The 19,651-nt window shown below is 41.5% G+C and overlaps 3 protein-coding genes across 6 annotated transcripts in view; all 3 read left to right on the top strand.

Annotated features, from left to right (window-relative positions):
- Positions 1 to 11,539, top strand: part of LOC130105976 (zinc finger protein 436-like) — a 274,724-nt gene extending 263,185 nt beyond the window's left edge. Inside the window, exon 3 of the mRNA XM_056272169.1 lies at positions 11,461 to 11,539. Within this exon, the coding sequence (XP_056128144.1) occupies positions 11,461 to 11,467 (7 nt within the window). The 3' untranslated portion in view covers positions 11,468 to 11,539. The remainder of the gene's footprint in view (positions 1 to 11,460) is intronic.
- The window catches only part of LOC130105983 (uncharacterized), a 257,444-nt gene that overhangs the window by 21,223 nt on the left and 216,570 nt on the right, over positions 1 to 19,651 (top strand). The gene's annotated exons all lie outside the window — the stretch shown is intronic.
- On the top strand, positions 633 to 11,546 carry LOC130105968 (zinc finger protein OZF-like). 2 transcript variants are annotated; one of them, XM_056272159.1, is made up of 3 exons: positions 633 to 653; positions 1,647 to 3,195; positions 11,461 to 11,546. In XM_056272159.1, exons 1-3 carry the CDS (start codon positions 635 to 637, stop codon positions 11,465 to 11,467), a joined length of 1,575 nt encoding a protein of 524 aa, XP_056128134.1. In that variant the 5' UTR covers positions 633 to 634; the 3' UTR covers positions 11,468 to 11,546. The 2 variants fall into 2 exon arrangements, with proteins under 2 accessions (XP_056128134.1, XP_056128133.1); XM_056272158.1 differs by having other exon boundaries at positions 634 to 3,195.

Here is a 19,651-nt window from a genome sequence, read left to right as displayed (position 1 = left end):
CGTCCCTAAACCTACCCGTCACTGGGGTTAATACCATTTATGAGTCTTCCCCTACCATCCTAGGAAAAAAAATATTGCTCCCCAGATGTAGATCTACATTTTGCTTCGTTTCGCTCGGACATTTAACGGCGTGTACATACACGCGGAATCACTCGGACATTTAACGGCGTAGACATACACGCAAAATATGACGGTTCGTTTCGGCGTGGACATACAAGTGGATAGCTCAAAATGCGTATAGATATACACGCCACTTTCAAGTCAAGTGGCGTGTTGTTTACGCAAAGTCATGATGTCATGTTGGATCCGCAGATTTACCTATAGTTAAAAGGGTCAGGCGATCATACACCAGCAGCGGTGACACATTTTGAGTGATTAGTAGTAGGAACAGAAAAATTAACAAAAATCTCAGCAGAGGTAAGCGGCGAGCCACACACAACAACTCCATCTTAACCTCAACATCCATCAATTTATAAAAAGCCATGAAATTATCATAATTTTTTATAGCAGTTGTCTATTTTCTACCATTACATCAGGGATCACTTTCATGTCCTTTCACTATATTTCTTTCTTTGAATTATTTTGATGTAACTGAAAATAAAATGTACTATTTTTTTCTTTCATGTCAGACCTGATGGAAGAGAGCGAGGAGAGTGAAGAACTGAGTGAAGTGAAGGAGGAGAGTGAAGAACTGAGTGAAGTGAAGGAGGAGAGAGAAGAACTGAGTGAAGTGAAGGAGGAGAGAGAAGAACTGAGTGAAGTGGAGGAGGAGAGAGAAGAACTGAGTGAAGTGGAGGAGGAGAGAGAAGAACTGAGTGAAGTGAAGGAGGAGAGAGAAGAACTGAGTGAAGTGAAGGAGGAGAGAGAAGAACTGAGTGAAGTGAAGGAGGAGAGAGAAGAACTGAGTGAAGTGAAGGAGGAGAGAGAAGAACTGAGTGAAGTGAAGGAGGAGAGAGATGAACTGAGTGAAGTGAAGGAGGAGAGAGATGAACTGAGTGAAGTGAAGGATGAGAGAGAAGAACTGAGTGAAGTGAAGGAGGAGAGAGATGAACTGAGTGAAGTGAAGGAGGAGAGAGAAGAACTGAGTGAAGTGAAGGAGGAGAGAGAAGAACTGAGTGAAGTGAAGGAGGAGAGTGAAGAACTGAGTGAAGTGAAGGAGGAGAGAGAAGAACTGAGTGAAGTGAAGGAGGAGAGTGAAGAACTGAGTGAAGTGAAGGAGGAGAGAGAAGAACTGAGTGAAGTGAAGGAGGAGAGAGATGAACTGAGTGAAGTGAAGGAGGAGAGAGATGAACTGAGTGAAGTGAAGGATGAGAGAGAAGAACTGAGTGAAGTGAAGGAGGAGAGAGATGAACTGAGTGAAGTGAAGGAGGAGAGAGAAGAACTGAGTGAAGTGAAGGAGGAGAGTGAAGAACTGAGTGAAGTGAAGGAGGAGAGAGAAGAACTGAGTGAAGTGAAGGAGGAGAGTGAAGAACTGAGTGAAGTGAAGGAGGAGAGAGAAGAACTGAGTGAAGTGGAGGAGGAGAGAGAAGAACTGAGTGAAGAGGAGGAGGAGAGAGAAGAACTGAGTGAAGTGGAGGAGGAGAGAGAAGAACTGAGTGAAGTGGAGGAGGAGAGAGAAGAACTGAGTGAAGTGAAGGAGGAGAGAGAAGAACTGAGTGAAGTGAAGGAGGAGAGAGAAGAACTGAGTGAAGTGGAGGAGGAGAGTGAAGAACTGAGTGAAGTGAAGGAGGAGAGAGAAGAACTGAGTGAAGTTAAGGAGGAGAGAGAAGAACTGAGTGAAGTGAAGGAGGAGAGAGAAGAACTGAGTGAAGTGGAGGAGGAGAGTGAAGAACTGAGTGAAGTGAAGGAGGAGAGAGAAGAACTGAGTGAAGTGGAGGAGGAGAGAGAAGAACTGAGTGAAGTGAAGGAGGAACATCATGTCCAACCTGGAGAAAAACCTTTTAGTCGCTCAAAGACTAAAAAGACATTTTTAAAGAAAAGAAGAGCCAAGAAATCTTTCACCTGCACTCAGTGTGGAAACAGTTTCACCCGCAAACAACATCTTGAGCGTCACATGAAAGTTCACACTGGAGAGAAGCCGTTCACATGTGATCAGTGTGGTAAGAGTTTCAGTCAATCATCATCCCTTAATCTTCACATGAGGATCCACACCGGAGAGAAGCCGTTCACATGTGATCAGTGCGGGAAGAGATTCAGTCAATCAGAAAACCTTAATGTTCACATGAGGATCCACACCGGAGAGAAGCCGTTCACATGTGATCAGTGCGGGAAGAGTTTCAGTCAATCATCATCCCTTAATATTCACATGAGGATCCACACAGGAGAGAAGCTGTTCACAAGTGATCAATGCGGCAAAGAATTTCTTAGGTCATCAGAGCTGAAGACACACCTGAGAGTTCATACAAAGGAGAAGCCGCATTCATGTTCTGTGTGTGGAAAGAGTTTTTCACAGCTGTCTATTTTACATAGACATGAGAAAACTCACACTGGTGTGAGAGAGTACATGTGCTCTGAGTGTGAGAAGACTTTTACTACAGCGGGCAGTTTAAAACGGCACCAGAGAATTCACACTGAAGAAAAACCATACAAGTGTTCACACTGTGACAAGAGATTCAGTCAATCAGCAAATCTGAAATCACATGAGATGATCCACACTGGAGAGAAGCCGTTCACATGTGATCAGTGTGGGAAGAGTTTCAGTCAATCAGATAACCTTAATGTTCACATGAGGATCCACACCGGAGAGAAGCCGTTCTCATGTGATCAGTGCGGCAAAACATTTCTCTGTAGATCAGACCTGAAGAAACACCTGACAGTTCACACGAAGGAGAAGCCGCATTCATGTTCTGTGTGTGGAAAGAGTTTTTCACAGCGGAAACATTTACATAAACATGAGAAAATTCACACTGGTGTGAGAGAGTACATGTGCTTTGAGTGTGAGAAGACTTTTACTACAGCGGACAGTTTAAAACGGCACCAGAGAATTCACACTGGAGAAAAACCATACAAGTGTTCACACTGCGACAAGAGATTCAGTCAATCATCATCTCTTAATATTCACATGAGGATCCACACTGGAGAGAAGCCGCACACGTGTGATCAGTGTGGGAAGAGTTTCCCTATTATAAGTCGCCTGAAGCGACACATGAAGATCCACACAGTGGAGAAACCACGTAAACACAGTCTGAGATCACGGTAAGTAGTTTATTTTCATGTGCTGAGCAACAAAGTCTCTTCTGTGTAAGTTAGCCACACATCACCCTATAGCCAAATCTCTCCTTTCCCCCTATAGCCGGTGTGTGGTGAGCACAGGACACTTTGTTGATTGATTTGATATCTACAGTTATTAACTTGTTCAACCAACAGGAATGTCTTATTTGTCAGTTCAGATCAATGCAACAAAAAACACAAATTCACTCTCTGACAGTAGGTGGCGCTCATGTAAAGCAGAAATAAAACACTAAAACACAGTGAAATCTTTAATAGACTAAAACAATGCCTTCGTGATCTGCGGGGTTGTAGTCCTGTTGGATGGGAATTGTTTTTCAAGAATCGGAAACAGAGTACTGAAGAATCGTTGAATTCTTGAATTCAAGTTGTTATCCACAACAAAATTTTCTCCAGCACAAAATACATTCGAAGGTTAAGAATTCAGAAAGCCTCACTGTGCCAAACTGAACAGATTCTGTAATTCCTGTCATAAAACAGGCCATACAGCAGACTGATCTCATGAAATGGCGTATGTATGACACGCCAGTTCCTATTTCCATTTTTGGCGTGTTATCAACACGCATAATTGCTTTTCAGCGTGTTTATCAACGCCGTTGACTTAACGTTACATTACTGTATATATATAAATACATGACCTACCCCAACCCCGTCCCTAAACCTACCCGTCACTGGGGTTAATACCATTTATGAGTCTTCCCCTACCATCCTAGGAAAAAAAATATCGCTCCACAGATGTAGATATACATTTTGCTTCGTTTCGCTCGGACATTTAACGGCGTAGACATACACGCAAAAGATGACGGTTCGTTTCGGCGTGGACACACACGCGGATAGCTCAAAATGCGTATAGATAACACGCCACTTTACTTGAAAGTGGCGTGTATGTTTACGCAAAGTCATGATGTCATGTTGATACAGAGGAAAAGTGCTGGTCAAAAACCGCAGACAATCACACTCTAATGACACAAGCCAGCACTCTGCAAGTAACCAAAGCTCAAATGCATCTAAAACTCTTACTGAGCTAACAACTTTGGTCAATCAAGGCCTTCAGATATTAGCGTCATTTGCTAGTCGGGTAGCAGCCCATTAGCAAATAGCTTAATAGTTTAACATCTAAATTCATTGAACCTGTCTGCATTTTCAAAATTGTAATTGTGCATAGCATATGTGACCGATCACGGAAACTAGGGACACAAGTCGGTTCTTCGGCATTTTGAGTTATTCATAGATTCTGAAAGTGTAGTCTCCAAGCTTTCCAACGATGTGTAACACGTGGAAATCTGATAATATTTGGAGAAGTTGTGGCCATTTGAAGGTAGGAACTCAAAAAAGGTAAAATGGGTGAAAACGGCCTCAAAAGATTGTGCATTCTCACCTCTCTCTCCTGCTGGGAGTGACAATAGGGCTCATTTACATCTCATTTAGATAAGCCATACCCCCTGTAAAGCTCCCCCTGTGCTTTACAGCTTTTTTTTCTTTCCTGAGCTAGCTAATAACAATAGGTAGGTATGGGAAGGTCTAAACAGACTAAACATGAGATAACATGTACGTGTTCTTAGAATTAAAACAAAACGACAAACTTTAATGCTTAATGCAAACTCACCCCCAGGACCGGCGAATGCACTTCTGCCGCTCTAGGCGAAAAACAATTGTGCTGCCCCTCTATTTGCAACGTTTACCAGCAACAACACACAAAGACCAATATGCCATTTACATATAACGCAAAACCAGCAACAACACACAAAGACCAATAAGCCATAGGCCTACATATAACGCAAATAGTGCGCAACGCGCGTGTGCCCAAAATGTCAACAATATTAAAGTTTATGCAGGAGGTAAATGCCTGCTGGCATTTTTCTTTAAGCAGTCATGACAGGAATTTTCCAAATAATCATATTTCCTCCTCAGATTACTGTTGCAAATCTCTTTACACCACTTTCTTATGTGCGTATACACACACAAATGAAATGTCCGCAAGCACATTATATCATCAGCAGGTTCAGCATCTTAAATAACGACTAGAGAGCAAATGAAGCTTAACTTACGTTTCAGAAACGCGCACGGCAGGCCTTCATCGCAGCAAAGGTCTTAACTGCATCCTCTATTTCGATTCTCTGTGCCAGTTCATGTTCTATGGAGATTGTTGCCAGTCCATTAAGTCTGTTCCCTGTTCACAAAACGTTCCCCATTCAAAGCAATCGGGACATCACATATGAAACAGTTAGCCACCGCTGTCAGCGAGCCGAGCCGCCGTATTCAAGCACCGAGGGCGCGCGCGCCGCGCCCATACCTCCGGTTCAGTTTCCCGAGCCCACAAAGTGCGGCGAAAACATTTTCGGTGTAACTGCCACGCTTCAGCTCGTCTGCGACAATCTTTGCGGCGTCCATCTTCATTGAATTTTGATATCAGATAGAGCCGGCCAGAGCGCTGCATATTAAGTAGCCACGCTGTTGGGGGGCGGGGGCAAAAGCGCCGGCGGCTATTCAGTATGGAAATACACACAGACAATGACACGCCCCTACTGCATGCTAGAATCTCCGAAAAACAAGCCGATTTCAACCTCAAAATGTACGCTTTTAAATATACCAATACTGTTATCTCAAACATGTAGAGGCTTCTTCATGATCTCAACTAACAGATTCTGCAAAAAAGCGGAAATCACCAATTTTGGAAAAAAACGCTTCTTTCTCATTTTGCTCGCAAGTTGTGCTGCCGACTTGTGTCCCTGGTTTCCGTGACGGGTCACATATTGTTGTTTTCATAAAACACAATAGTTGTTTGTGTTATTATGAATACATTAATATGAATTATGATTTCCATTACACGAGAGTAGATGTTAAAACTTCATGCTGATTTGTACTCTGCTTTCGCCAAGATAAGCAACACTAAGTCGTAGCTTTACAGTAAACTATGCTTCTCCATCCATTTACGCTTCTTTCCATATGGTGGTGTGACTCCCCTTCTGTCCTGCGTTTACGGCTGCAGTGTACTTGGCGCGTCAGCACACGCGACGGCTGCAACTACAGGACCAGCACGACAAACTGTCTGGATTGAGCCGAGTAGGGGACATCTCTAGGGTCTTCAAGTGGAACATGACATCATGACTTTGCGTAAACATACACGCCACTTTCAAGTCAAGTGGCGTGTTATCTATACGCATTTTGAGCTATCCACTTGTATGCCCACGCCGAAATGAACAGTCATCTTTTGCGTGTATGTCTACGCCGTTAAATGTCCGAGTGATTCCGCGTGTATGTACACGCCGTTAAATGTACGAGCGAAACGAAGAAAAATTAATATTTACATCTCTGGAGCAATATTTTTTTCCCTAGGATGGTAGGGGAAGACTCCTAAATGGTATTAACCACAGTGACGGGTAGGTTTAGGGACGGGGTTGGGGTAGGTCATATATATATATATATATATATATATATATATATACAGTAATGTAACGTTAAGTCAAGGTTGATAAACACGCTGAAAAGCGATTATGCGCGTTGATAGCACGAAAAAAATGGAAATACGAATTGGCGTGTCATACATACGCCATTTCATGAGATTAGTCTATCAAGTGGGCATCTTCCGTCCTCAGTGTTTTGTCGACTAGCCCACGACACCTCAAGAGGGCTCGACAGTATAACAATATATTAATATAGATTAATTGAGTTTATTCCATAAAAACACTTGGGTTAGGGGTTGTAGATGCTACATGCATACTAGACCAAATGTCTTGTTAAAAATGAATAATTGTAATACTGGAATTGTTAATCAGTTTCAATTGACATGTTTTACATGTTGAATGTGTTTGTCTCTTTAGTGGCACAATTATTTTGATGTACTGAAATTTAAATGTACTATTTTTTTCTTTCATGTCAGACCTGATGGAAGAGAGCGAGGAGAGTGAAGAACTGAGTGAAGTGAAGGAGGAGAGAGAAGAACTGAGTGAAGTGGAGGAGTTTGTCCTCTTAGTCATTTATTTGCTTTTAAAAGTCTTTTTAATGTCAATGATGTCATACACAGCGTACGACCAGAGATACTGCTTTACGGCAATCCTTCAGTCACTTTGGTGCTTTCGCGCTCTGCACGTTCTTTTCTCTCGAGCCATCGACAACACAGCTGACACAGGTGACACAGGTAACACAGGTGACACAGCTGACACAGGTGACACAGGTAACACAGCTGACACAGGTAACACAGCTGACACAGGTAACACAGCTGACACAGGTAACAGCTGACACAGGTAACACAGCTGACACAGGTAACACAGCTGACACAGGTAACACAGCTGACACAAGTGACACAGCTGACACAGGTAACACAGCTGACACAGGTAACACAGCTGACACAGGTGACAGGTAACACAGCTGACACAGGTAACACAGCTGACACAGGTAACACAGCTGACACAGGTAACACAGCTGACACAGGTAACACAGGTGACACAGCTGACACGGGTAACACAGCTGACACAGGTGACAGGTAACACAGCTGACACAGGTAACACAGCTGACACAGGTAACACAGCTGACACAGGTAACACAGCTGACACAGGTAACACAGCTGACACAAGTGACAGCTGACACAGGTAACACAGCTGACACTGGTAACACAGCTGACACAGGTAACACAGCTGACACAGGTGACAGGTAACACAGCTGACACAGGTAACACAGCTGACACAGGTAACACAGCTGACACAGGTAACACAGCTGACACAGGTAACACAGCTGACACAGGTGACACAGCTGACACAGGTAACACAGCTGACAAAGGTAACACAGCTGACACAGGTAACACAGCTGACACAGGTAACACAGCTGACAGGTGACACAGGTAACACAGCTGACACAGGTAACACAGCTGACACAGGTGACACAAGTAACACAGGTAACACAGGTGACACAGGTAACACAGCTGACACAGGTAACACAGCTGACACAGGTAACACAGCTGACACAGGTAACACAGCTGACACAGGTAACACAGCGGACACAGGTAACACAGCTGACACAGGTAACACAGCTGACACAGGTAACACAGGTAAAACAGCTGACACAGGTAACACAGCTGACACAGCTGATACAGCTAACACAGGTAACACAGCTGACACAGGTGACACAGGTAACACAGCTGACACAGGTGGCACAGGTAACACAGCTGACACAGGTAACACAGGTGACACAGGTAACACAGCTGACACAGGTAACACAGCTGACAGGTAAATACACGCGCTGGAAGAGTTAAGTCCGCCTTAACATTCTGGTCCCGCTTCGGATGCCACGATGCCATCAAGCGGTGTCTCTGGTCGTAATCAGTCCTTCATTGACCAATCAGCGCTCATTAGCAGAATGCTAGTGTGTTTTGGGCAACAACAACTCAACCTGTAAGAAATCGAAAGGACATAAGTACTCGTTCATTCAACTTTTGACCTATAACCCATGTTGAACTTGCAAAACCTACAATCAAATCTGAGATTTCTCAACGGCAATCGGGTGAAAGAGACACATTTAGCCGTCTAGCCCCATAGACTCCCATTCATTTTGCACTCGGCTTTGGTTAAACCATACACATGAGCAGGGCTGGACTGGCCATCGGGCATACCGGGCACTTTCCCGGTGGGCCGACGTGCTATTTGGGCTGATACATCTTGTTATGGAATATGCAATTATTCTATTATAATTATGCCTTTTTGTGTATGAAGTACTTATGTGTTATAGTTAACCAAAACTTGTAACTTTATATAATGAAAGTGTTTTTATAAAGCAAGACACCAGAGGTTGTTGTTAAACGATTTGTTTATAAAGTGTTATAATTAAGGACACTTGTAATAATCATTGTAACCATTTATTGAGAAAGTGGTTTATGAAGAAGACACTGCAATTGTTGTTATAGAATCATTTATAGAGAAAATGGTTTATAAAGTAAAACACTGCAACAGTTTTTGTGAAATCATTTATTGAGAAAATGGTTTATAAAGAAACACATACCACACTTAATGTTTGAAGCATTTATTAATAAGCGTAGAGAGGAACAAAACATGTATTAGAAAGAGCTTTGCTAAAGAAGAAGAAAAATGCAAGCATTACTGTTGTGTTGCGGACGAGGCACAGAATGCAGCAGGGAGAAGGTCCAAAGAAGGAGGACGAAAAGATGAAAGGCTTTATAGACACAAGTCCTAGGGAGTTTCCAGGAGGATTTCTGAAGATGTCAGAGAGTTTGATGGACTGGAGAGAGAATGTCCAGCAGACGCTGATTCACCATCGGCCTCTCCGGTGTTGATGCCTTGCCATTGCGCCTCATGTAGTTAAAGGTTGTAAACTATTTGGTTTTGATTTACTTTTATTTGTGTTTTATATATTAGTACCTTTTTATGTAAACTAGTTAACCTGTATTTAATAAATATATAATGAAATGAAGAAGCTCGCCTGCCTTAAGTCTTTGCTTTACAAAAGCTTGAGCTGAACTGACCACGGAGAAGTCTTCTGTAATCTAAATATTGTAAGTATGGAAATTCAGATGCTTACTATTTGATGCTTACTATTGCGAAGAAACGCAAGGAATGTGCAGAGAAATAGCGTGAAAGAAAGAAACAGGCCCTTCAAGTGGCTGATGAGGATAGTGTGGAGGATCAGGAGAGAAGTGAGCGAGTGTAGAGGACTGTGTTAAGCAGAACTAGGCTACTTTATCACTTATAGGCTATGAGTGTAGAGCCCATTACCCAGGCATTATTTCCACATCCGCATAGTTGATGATTACGCATTTTACTAGAATTGTAATGACGCGTTTGGTAAACATGTTTTCCACCAAAATAAAAGATCATGTGTTTATCTCTTTCAAGTATAGAAATTAGTACACAACTAATTATGAAAGTTAATTTTATTTTTCAGTGCATTTGTTTTACAATATATGTATATTACTGCCATGGGATTAATATTATAACTATTATTATGTAGTAGTGTAATGTAGACAGATACTATATCACTAAAAGAGGTTTGAGTTTTTCTTTGTTCAATTTGCACACTGAATATGGGTTGCAGCTCTTAATTTTGAACTCTCAAAGTGCACCAGATGAATGAATTTAACATTAAAAAGCACAACATTTTCTTTCAGGGGAGCATGCCCTTAAACCCCCCTAGACGGATCAAGGTACACCCACCACAGATTTACCAAAAATCCTGTGTGAAACACTGGTATATCTATGCCAATGCAACTTATACTGTAGCTTGATTTAGGATGTAGTTCAATTGTATTTTACAATTAGTAGTTATTTCATCTGTTAACTCTTACTCATTCCTACTCACTCATTACATGGCAGTAGTGGTTTTAAGGAATAGGAGTTGGTATACATATTCAAGGGTGTGCAAAGATCGGTTGTGTTTATGATCATATGTAGTGGGCCAGTCTGGGCCAAAATGCCAGGGCCGATTTTTCATTCCAGTCCAGCCCTGCACAGGAGCACAGAAACGACACACAGCTTCAATATGTTTCACAGTTGCATTAACTATGTAGATGCTTTTCTCACAACTTTGTCTTTTACCATGCTCTAGTAACAAACCTAGGTGAAAAGTAATTTGAGCTCAATTCACCGCACATAAACTGAATTGTTTCCTTATTGTAACGTTATACATCAGATGTATGCATTCCACTAAGTATTTCATTTTTGCTTTCGTCTATTTTTGCATCTTTTTTTTTTTTTTTGCCATCTTACAGTAACACCATGGGCATTTCATTTACTTTTCATTTGAGACATTTTTAGGTTTTTACTGATAATTACATCAACAATTGATTGAAGTTCATCAAGTTTCTGAATTTGGTTTTACGTAACAGTACTAGAGATTCTAAAACTTTTCTTTTTGACACAATTTCCATGTTTGCCCTTTTAAAGAGACGGGAACCCCGTATCTCAAATCATGTACTACAGTGTCCTGATAGTCAACTGATTTTATTTGGTCAATTCATATCCACCGCATTCTTTTCCCATTTTCTTTTCTTTTGTTTCTTTTTTTCTACACCTTGTCACAGTCATTATGTAAACAGGGATATATTTTTTCATGCTATTTTTCCTTCATTATATCCTGAGCAATCATCTCATTATTCAATCAAAATATGCCATCTCTGTTGTCATCAGAGATCAAGTTATTATGTGGAATACTACGATGCCTAACAACTTAACTACTACATGTTGATACTCCCTTAAAAGTTGTAACCTTTGCATACTTGGTTTGCAGATTATAAGGAACAGACCACCACAGACACTAGAGATCTTGTTCCTGTGGGAGATGAACAGCAGAGAGTTGAAGATCCCATGAGGAGGAACAGACCACCACAGACACTAGAGATCTCGTTCCTGTTGGACATGAACAGCAAAGAGTTGAAGATGCCATGAGGAGGAACAGACCACCACAGACACTAGAGATCTTGTTCCTGTGGGACATGAACAGCAGAGAGTTGAAGATGCTATGAGGAGGAACAGACCACCACAGACACTAGAGATCTTGTTCCTGTGGGACATGAACAGTAAAGAGTTGAAGATGCCATGAGGAGGAACAGACCACCACAGACACTAGAGATCTTGTTCCTGTGGGACATGAACAGCAGAGAGTTGAAGATGCCATGAGAAGGAACAGACCACCACAGACACTAGAGATCTTGTTCCTGTGGGAGATGAACAGCAGAGAGTTGTAGATGCCATGAGGAGGAACAGACCACCACAGACACTAGAGATCTTGTTCCTGTGGGACATGAACAGCAGAGGGTTGAAGATTCCATGAGGAGGAACAGACCACCACAGACACTAGAGATCTTGTTCCTGTGGGACATGAACAGCAGAGAGTTGAAGATGCCATGAGAAGGAACAGACCACCACAGACACTAGAGATCTTGTTCCTGTGGGAGATGAACAGCAGAGAGTTGAAGATGCCATGAGGAGGAACAGACCATCACAGACACTAGAGATCTTGTTCCTGTGGGAGATGAACAGCAGAGAGTTGAAGATGCCATGAGGATGAACAGACCACCACAGACACTAGAGATCTTGTTCCTGTGGGACATGAACAGCAGCAAGTTGAAGATGCCATGAGGAGGAACAGACCACCACAGACACTAGAGATCTTGTTCCTGTGGGACATGAACAGCAGCAAGTTGAAGATGCCATGAGGAGGAACAGACAACCACAGACACTAGAGATCTTGTTCCTGTGGGACATGAAGAGCAGAGAGTTGAAGATGCCATGAGGAGGAACAGACCACCACAGACACTAGAGATCTTGTTCCTGTGGGACATGAACAGCAGAGAGTTGAAGATGCCATGAGAAGGAACAGACCACCACAGACACTAGAGATCTTGTTCCTGTGGGACATGAAGAGCAGAGAGTTGAAGATGCCATGAGGAGGAACAGACCACCACAGATACTAGAGATCTTGTTCCTGTGGGACATGAACAGCAAAGAGTTGAAGATGCCATGAGGAGGAACAGACCACCACAGACACTAGAGATCTTGTTCCTGTGGGACATGAACAGCAGAGAGTTGAAGATGCCATGAGAAGGAACAGACCACCACAGACACTAGAGATCTTGTTCCTGTGGGACATGAACAGCAAAGAGTTGAAGATGCCATGAGGAGGAACAGACCACCACAGACACTAGAGATCTTGTTCCTGTGGGACATGAAGAGCAGAGAGTTGAAGATGCCATGAGGAGGAACAGACCACCACAGACACTAGAGATCTTGTTCCTGTGGGACATGAACAGCAAAGAGTTGAAGATGCCATGAGGAGGAACAGACCACCACAGACACTAGAGATCTTGTTCCTGTGGGACATGAACAGCAGAGAGTTGAAGATGCCATGAGAAGGAACAGACCACCACAGACACTAGAGATCTTGTTCCTGTGGGACATGAAGAGCAGAGAGTTGAAGATGCCATGAGGAGGAACAGACCACCACAGACACTAGAGATCTTGTTCCTGTGGGACATGAACAGCAGAGAGTTGAAGATGCCATGAGGAGGAACAGACCACCACAGACACTAGAGATCTTGTTCGGCTTGCCAAAGCCAACGATGGACATAAACCTTGCTATGTGGACAGAGTTCCTGACAAGTGTGTCCACATTGTTGTGCATCTGACTAAGCCTACACCTGATGGGAGTAGGTGTTCTGGACATCTTCTTAGCATCCTTGACAATTATCATCATTACTCTGTGCTACTATGCCAATGGAGACACTTCTTCAATGCACTCAGCCCTAAATTTTAAGGTCACAAATGTACCTCACATAATTCCTGAGGTCCAATGTACCAGAGGAGGGATTTGTAGGGCTGAGCAAATATGGGCAGGACTCTTTACTGCCCTAGTACTTCTGAAATCCCTTTAAAGGTATACATGCAGTGGCGGCTCCAGACAATTTTGATTGGGGGGGCAATGGGGGGTCCTGGTCATTTCAAGGGGGGTCTCATGAAAACCAACAAAAAATACAGTGGACACGGCTAATAACTGCATATTGCTGCTACTTAACAACAAAAACAACACAGCATATCAACTACTTTGTTTTTAATTAATTAATCAATTGCAGTTTGCAAACAATATGCTCGAACTTTAATTGCCATAGCCACACCCATGACAGAAAACATATTTACAAAATAGTATCTTCCTCATCCTCCAATTCCTCGGTGTCCTCTGTTTCCAGTCTTTACTAAGAAATCCTATGAAAAATTATTTACAAAATCGTCTGCAGGACAGTTCAATTCTTTACAATAATATAATATTTTATGAAAGAAAATTAAGCTGTTACACTGAGATGGTTTAGGAAAACCATAAAGTGTTTTTGTACAGTCAATTAATTGTACAGGCAGCATTAAACCATCAAAGTTAAATGATTGTTTATAGCTTATGAATTTCCTAGCCTATATTTTCTTTAGCAGGGGGTTTCAAACTTTTTAATGGCAATGAACCCTAAACAATACCCTTGTGAGATTCTTTATTTAGGCTTATAATATAATAACATATATGCCTAATATAATATAAAAAAATGAATTGAAGTATTTGAAGTGATATATCAGTTTAAATGCTTCAATTTGTTTTCATATTATATTATTATAATATGAAAACAAACTGAAGCATTTACTGTAAATAGCTAGATCTAATAGCTAAATATTTTCAAGAAAAGTGAATATGTGAACTCTTTTATAGTAGCCTAATCTAACCATGCCTGAAACTATTTAAATTTATGTAAACTAATGATGTATTTTGAGTTTGCACGCGGGTGGGTGTGTAATTGTTACCGTTCTGTGTCCATCATCCGTTATTTCCACCACTTTAATCAAACCACTCTTCTTTAAAACATGATATTGTGATTTTATTTCACATGTCTTTGCGTTTCTCGTCGCCTCACGTATTGAGATAGGCTATTTGGTCCGCACACACGACTCACTGCCAATCACACGCGCTCACATCATTCTCTTTCTTTGAAACCTGTTAACTGCACTCACCAGTTTGAGCACTGCAATTATTTCTCACATACAATCAAATGGATTTCCCCACACATTTCGCGTCAGTCCTCTGCGTGGCATATTATTCTTTTCTGCGCGGCCGCGGCATCAGAAGTGCAAGACCGCGCACGCGCGCAGCTTAGAGGGAACGTGATTCTTATGTTTATATATTTTGTATGTCGAATAAATTATTAATTATTATTGTTCTGCGTAGTTTGAAGATAAACATTTTTAAATATTTATCCCGGATATAATTTTTTTTTTAATCAGGAAGTGGGTGGGGGGTCAAATGGGGGGTCAAAGCATTTTTTGGGAGGGTCTTGAGACCCCCCAAGACCCCCCCTGGTGCCGCCGCTGTATACATGTGAATTAAACGTGGCACAATGGCCTTCATCATTACAGTATGCTAATGCCTATCTAGTGCAAGGGTTTCATCACTATGCTGATCGAGGACTGTTGAGTGTCGTGGAAATTCTTTATCGACTTTAAATAAACTTTAAATAACTATTGAAGGACAACTAGAGATCTCGAAAGTTATACGCTTTTATTTCTTGCAAGAAAGGCAGTTCACACACAGACAGAGTCTGACATGAGAAGGGCGATGACTTCCCTTTTCTTTCGGTTCATATACACCAAAACTTCACACTTATTCTAACACCCCTTGGTTGTACGCACACACTTACACACATATGTCATCTAAACAATTAAGTATATTTTCCACTGCAACACATTTTCTCTTAGTGCAAGCGAACTTATCCGAACTTTTAGAGAGAAACAAATTGTTCAGAAAACAAATTGTTCTTCTGCGAATGTTCTTCTCAACTCGTCTTCAGCAAATAAGGAAAACGATGCTATGCTGCTTGCAGTTTCTTTTAAAACCATATATGGTATAAGCTGGTTAGATTAAAAATTTCCATTACATTCCATCCCTTTTTCATATCTTGAAAACAAAATAAAACAGAAATACATTTTTAAGGAAATAAGCATAACACAGAATTACATTTTAAAAGAAAAAAAAGAAGTATAAATGAAACATTCTGAAAAGGAAAACAAGTGAAACATTCTTTCATCTAAAATGTATCCATCATCATAGTTTATCCCCTTTTGAAAGTCTTTTTCTATTTTAGCAATTCGAAACACCTAAAATATACTTAATATTATTATTCATTCATCACAATCGAAGTTTACCTAATTATCTATTCAGACCTAATCCGGCAAAGTAACTTATCACCTATTCTCTCTTACTAGAGAACAACTATTACAACTATTAATTTTTATTAGCATCTATGATGTCTGCAGTAGAATTTCAAAACCCTCTAGTTTAGTCCCAATATTATTTCTTATTTCTTTTCAGTAATGTACCTGGTTAGAGTCCCTATAATCTACAAAATTAAAAGATTTTCTTCTTCTTAATTTATGTGTACCTGAAATATTTTCAAATTAATCAGTAATTAATCAAATCATGAGATCTATCTCAATACTCAGTCGTACAGTTTGATTGAATCAAAGTAAACATCAATCAACATCACACAAATAAGCTTAAGCCATTAGTTGGTCAAGTCAAGTCATCTTCATTTATATAGCGCTTTTAACAATGGATTGTTTCAAAGCAGCTTTACAGAGATAAACATATCATTTAAGGTAACAGATTGTTTTGGCATTATAGCGGTTCTTGAATAATGTTACTTCCAGCTAAAGTTAACTTTGATTGATTCACCTCAAACGTCGAAATGATCAGACTTTAAACGCGAACCTGTGATTAACGCAGACGGCGTTCACATGCTCATTCAGAATTCTATAGATATGTGCTTTTTAAAATATGTGCGCAGGTTTGTAATTTATAGAATTACAAACCTGAAACACGTCCGGACGTGTTGATCATCTCGTTGCCCCACGGACGTTCCATCTTCACCAGAATGATTCTTTGCGAACCGCTGTATGGGTTTTCCCTCGCTGGCAAGGGAGGTACGTTACTTGCACGTCCTTGATCCCCCACTTCACGCTGTGCATTGTCGTCGGCGTTTGGGGTTGCTGAGGCTAGTTGGTGTAGCTTAAGTTGAGATGCTTGGACGAAGTATCACACTCTCCAACCCTGCTGATAATTTCAAGATTCCCTCAGATCACAACCGCACTCCACTGGACCTTGTTTGTGGAGTGAGCCATTTCCTGGCTGCTTTCACCTGTTAATGGAGACCTTAACTATTTTTGTTAGTGACAACATGTATTAACATAATCTGCTTGTCTGGCTGGTCGTCCTTTTTTGATGAGACCTGTGAAGTTTAATGTTAAACAGTAACAAGAAAACATTTTATACATTTGGAACAGAATCAGTTCTGTTTGATGGATCCATCATGACATCCTGTAGAAGGAACAAGTTAATGTGGGGTTGACAGGGCAAGCTTTCTTGCTCTCTGCCTTCCCAAAGTTATATGCTGCGCATGTGTGGCACTGTTTCTTTCTTCCACATCAATAACACATATTTGATTAACATTTTCAAATTCCAATTTATTTGTCTCTGGGTTTCTCAGAACACCTTATTTCATACATTCACATTCACACACTTTCACTCACCCCTCTTTGATCAGAGCTAGTTCAATGTAGTCAATCATGAAGTGACTAAAAAGTTTGTCTGGGCTGGGATGCCCCACTAGTTTCATTGCCTGACCCTTACCCACATTATTTGTAGCGCAAAGCATGCATCTGCTGCAGTACTCCTGGGCCACTTTGGAAAAAAACTTTTGTAAACCAGTTATTTTGCATATCAGTATTCCTCCTTTTTGACATGTGGTCCAATCCATGTGTCAATCTTGCAGAAGCTGAAAAGAAATGTTTAGTTAAACATGGTTTTCCATCAGGTCCCATCCAGACACCTGAAATGTAATTGGTCCCTTTGTTACCCTCAAATATCTCGTCTCTGCCTGTCGTATGGCCCTGACATTTACAAACAGCAATGGCAGAGGGGAGTAACAGAGCGTCCAGCAAATCTTTTACTAAGGAATGATTCAGGATCGGCTTACCATCAGCTTTCATGAACTTCCTGTGTTTCCATAATGCCTCAAAATCATGTACCACACCAAAAGCATATCTGGAGTTGGTGTAAATGGTGACACGTTTATCTTCAGCCAGGATACATGCAGTAGTTAGTGCAACCAACTTAGCCCCCTGAGCTGAAAATGAAGGAGGCAAAGCTTCCTGAGCCAGGATATTGTTGGATGAGACCACAGCGTATCCAGCTCGATTTTTTCCAAACTCGTCACGACTCGGTGAGCCGTCTACGAATAAGATGAGTTCAGGGTTTACCAAAGTCTCACTCTGCAAATCCACTCTTGGGTTGCAAACTTCTCCCAAAACACTAATACAACAATGAGGCTCCCCTCCCCCTCGATGGGGAGTAGTTTAGCCGGATTTAGCACTGTGAATGTTCTACAATATGATGTCATACCTAAAAAGGACATAATTTGTTTCTTTGTGGTAGGTTTTGGAATATTCTGAATGGCTGTCACTCTTTTCTCTGAGAGTGACTTCCCTGTAGCTGACAGGACATGGCCTAAGAAGGTGACAGACGTCTGTGCCACCGCCACTTTACAAGGGTTAACCTTGTGTCCCTGTTCAGCCAGGTGTGTCAACAGAGCCACTGTTGCAACTTTGCATACCTCCATAGATGGACAGCATAGTAAAATATCGTCGACGTATTGCAACAGGGCAATGCCTTCTGGCAGGTGTAATGGCTCAGCGCTTCATTATAAATTGTTGGGCTCTCCCAGTACCATTGGCACAACCTCATAAATGTGTACGGTTTACTATTGAAATTGAAAGCGAACCAGAACTGAAAATCTTTATCAACTGGTACACTGAAGAAGGCATTTGAGATGTCTACCACAGTGTAACAGACTGTCTTGGGCGGAATTTGAGACAGTATTGTATACGAATTTGGTACGGTTCGGAGCTCTGGCCTAAACAGAATCTTTTTCACAGGAAAAAATAGGTGTTCTGACAGGTGAATCTGGACACGGCACAATCACGCCCTTTTCCAGTAATGAATTGAATACTGGGGTGATACCATCAATAGCTTCTTGTTTTAGAGCATATTGCATTTTCTTAGGTCTGTAATCACTTTTTGGAGTGATTTTAACAGGGTCACACCCTTTAATCAGACCTACATCGTATTTGTCACATGCCCAGAGTCCCTGTGGAACTGCTTCCATACCCTCAGGAATAGAAATTTCTTAATTTTTTGTCATTGTATTATCCCACAACACTTCAACAGTCCTAATTCCCTTAATGTATTTTCTTTCTGACTGTTTGTAAAACCCTGTGCTCTCAGATTGCCACACATTTTTGTAAGTGGTTTGAATTCAATCTTTTAATGAGTCACATTGTTTTACAAAAGGCCCCAAGTCTCTCCACTTTGCAGTCTGTGGTTTTGCAAGTGAGATGTGAGGGACAGCCCCCTCCACATCATACAGAGATGCTTGGCTATCTGTCAATTCAATCTTCACCGCACACCACTTATCTGACCAAAATAGCTCTGAGGTCTGCAGTTCCTCAATCTCTACTTCAGTCCATTTTTCAACAAAGATTTCACCTGGCTCACTGCCTACACGACACGTACAATGCAAATTACTTTCTTCCTTGAAATCATGGTCAGGAGGCATCTTATTTGTGGCTTTAACTTTCAGCCCACATTGAGGAGTGCCCCATTCGAACACATACAATATTTCAGCAGGCATTTGTATCATAGTCATATCAGCAGTGAGGCCACTGTCATCTCAATACAGGTTCAGCCTCAGTTTACACATTAAATCTCTACCCAGCAGATTACACGCAAAAGCAAAAGCATGCGAAAATGAGTGATCACCAATCTGACAAGACAAATCTGCTGTATATGGTTCCCTCACCAGATGCCCTGTGGCACTTCTGGAGGTTGTCCATCT

The sequence above is a fragment of the Rhinichthys klamathensis genome, unplaced genomic scaffold, assembly GCF_029890125.1.
Source record: "Rhinichthys klamathensis goyatoka isolate OS25496 unplaced genomic scaffold, OSU_Roscu_1.1 h1tg000331l_1, whole genome shotgun sequence".
In the NCBI taxonomy this organism is placed as follows: domain Eukaryota; kingdom Metazoa; phylum Chordata; class Actinopteri; order Cypriniformes; family Leuciscidae; genus Rhinichthys; species Rhinichthys klamathensis.
Note: the sequence above shows the minus strand (reverse complement) of the source record. Positions and strands in the feature narration are given on the sequence as shown.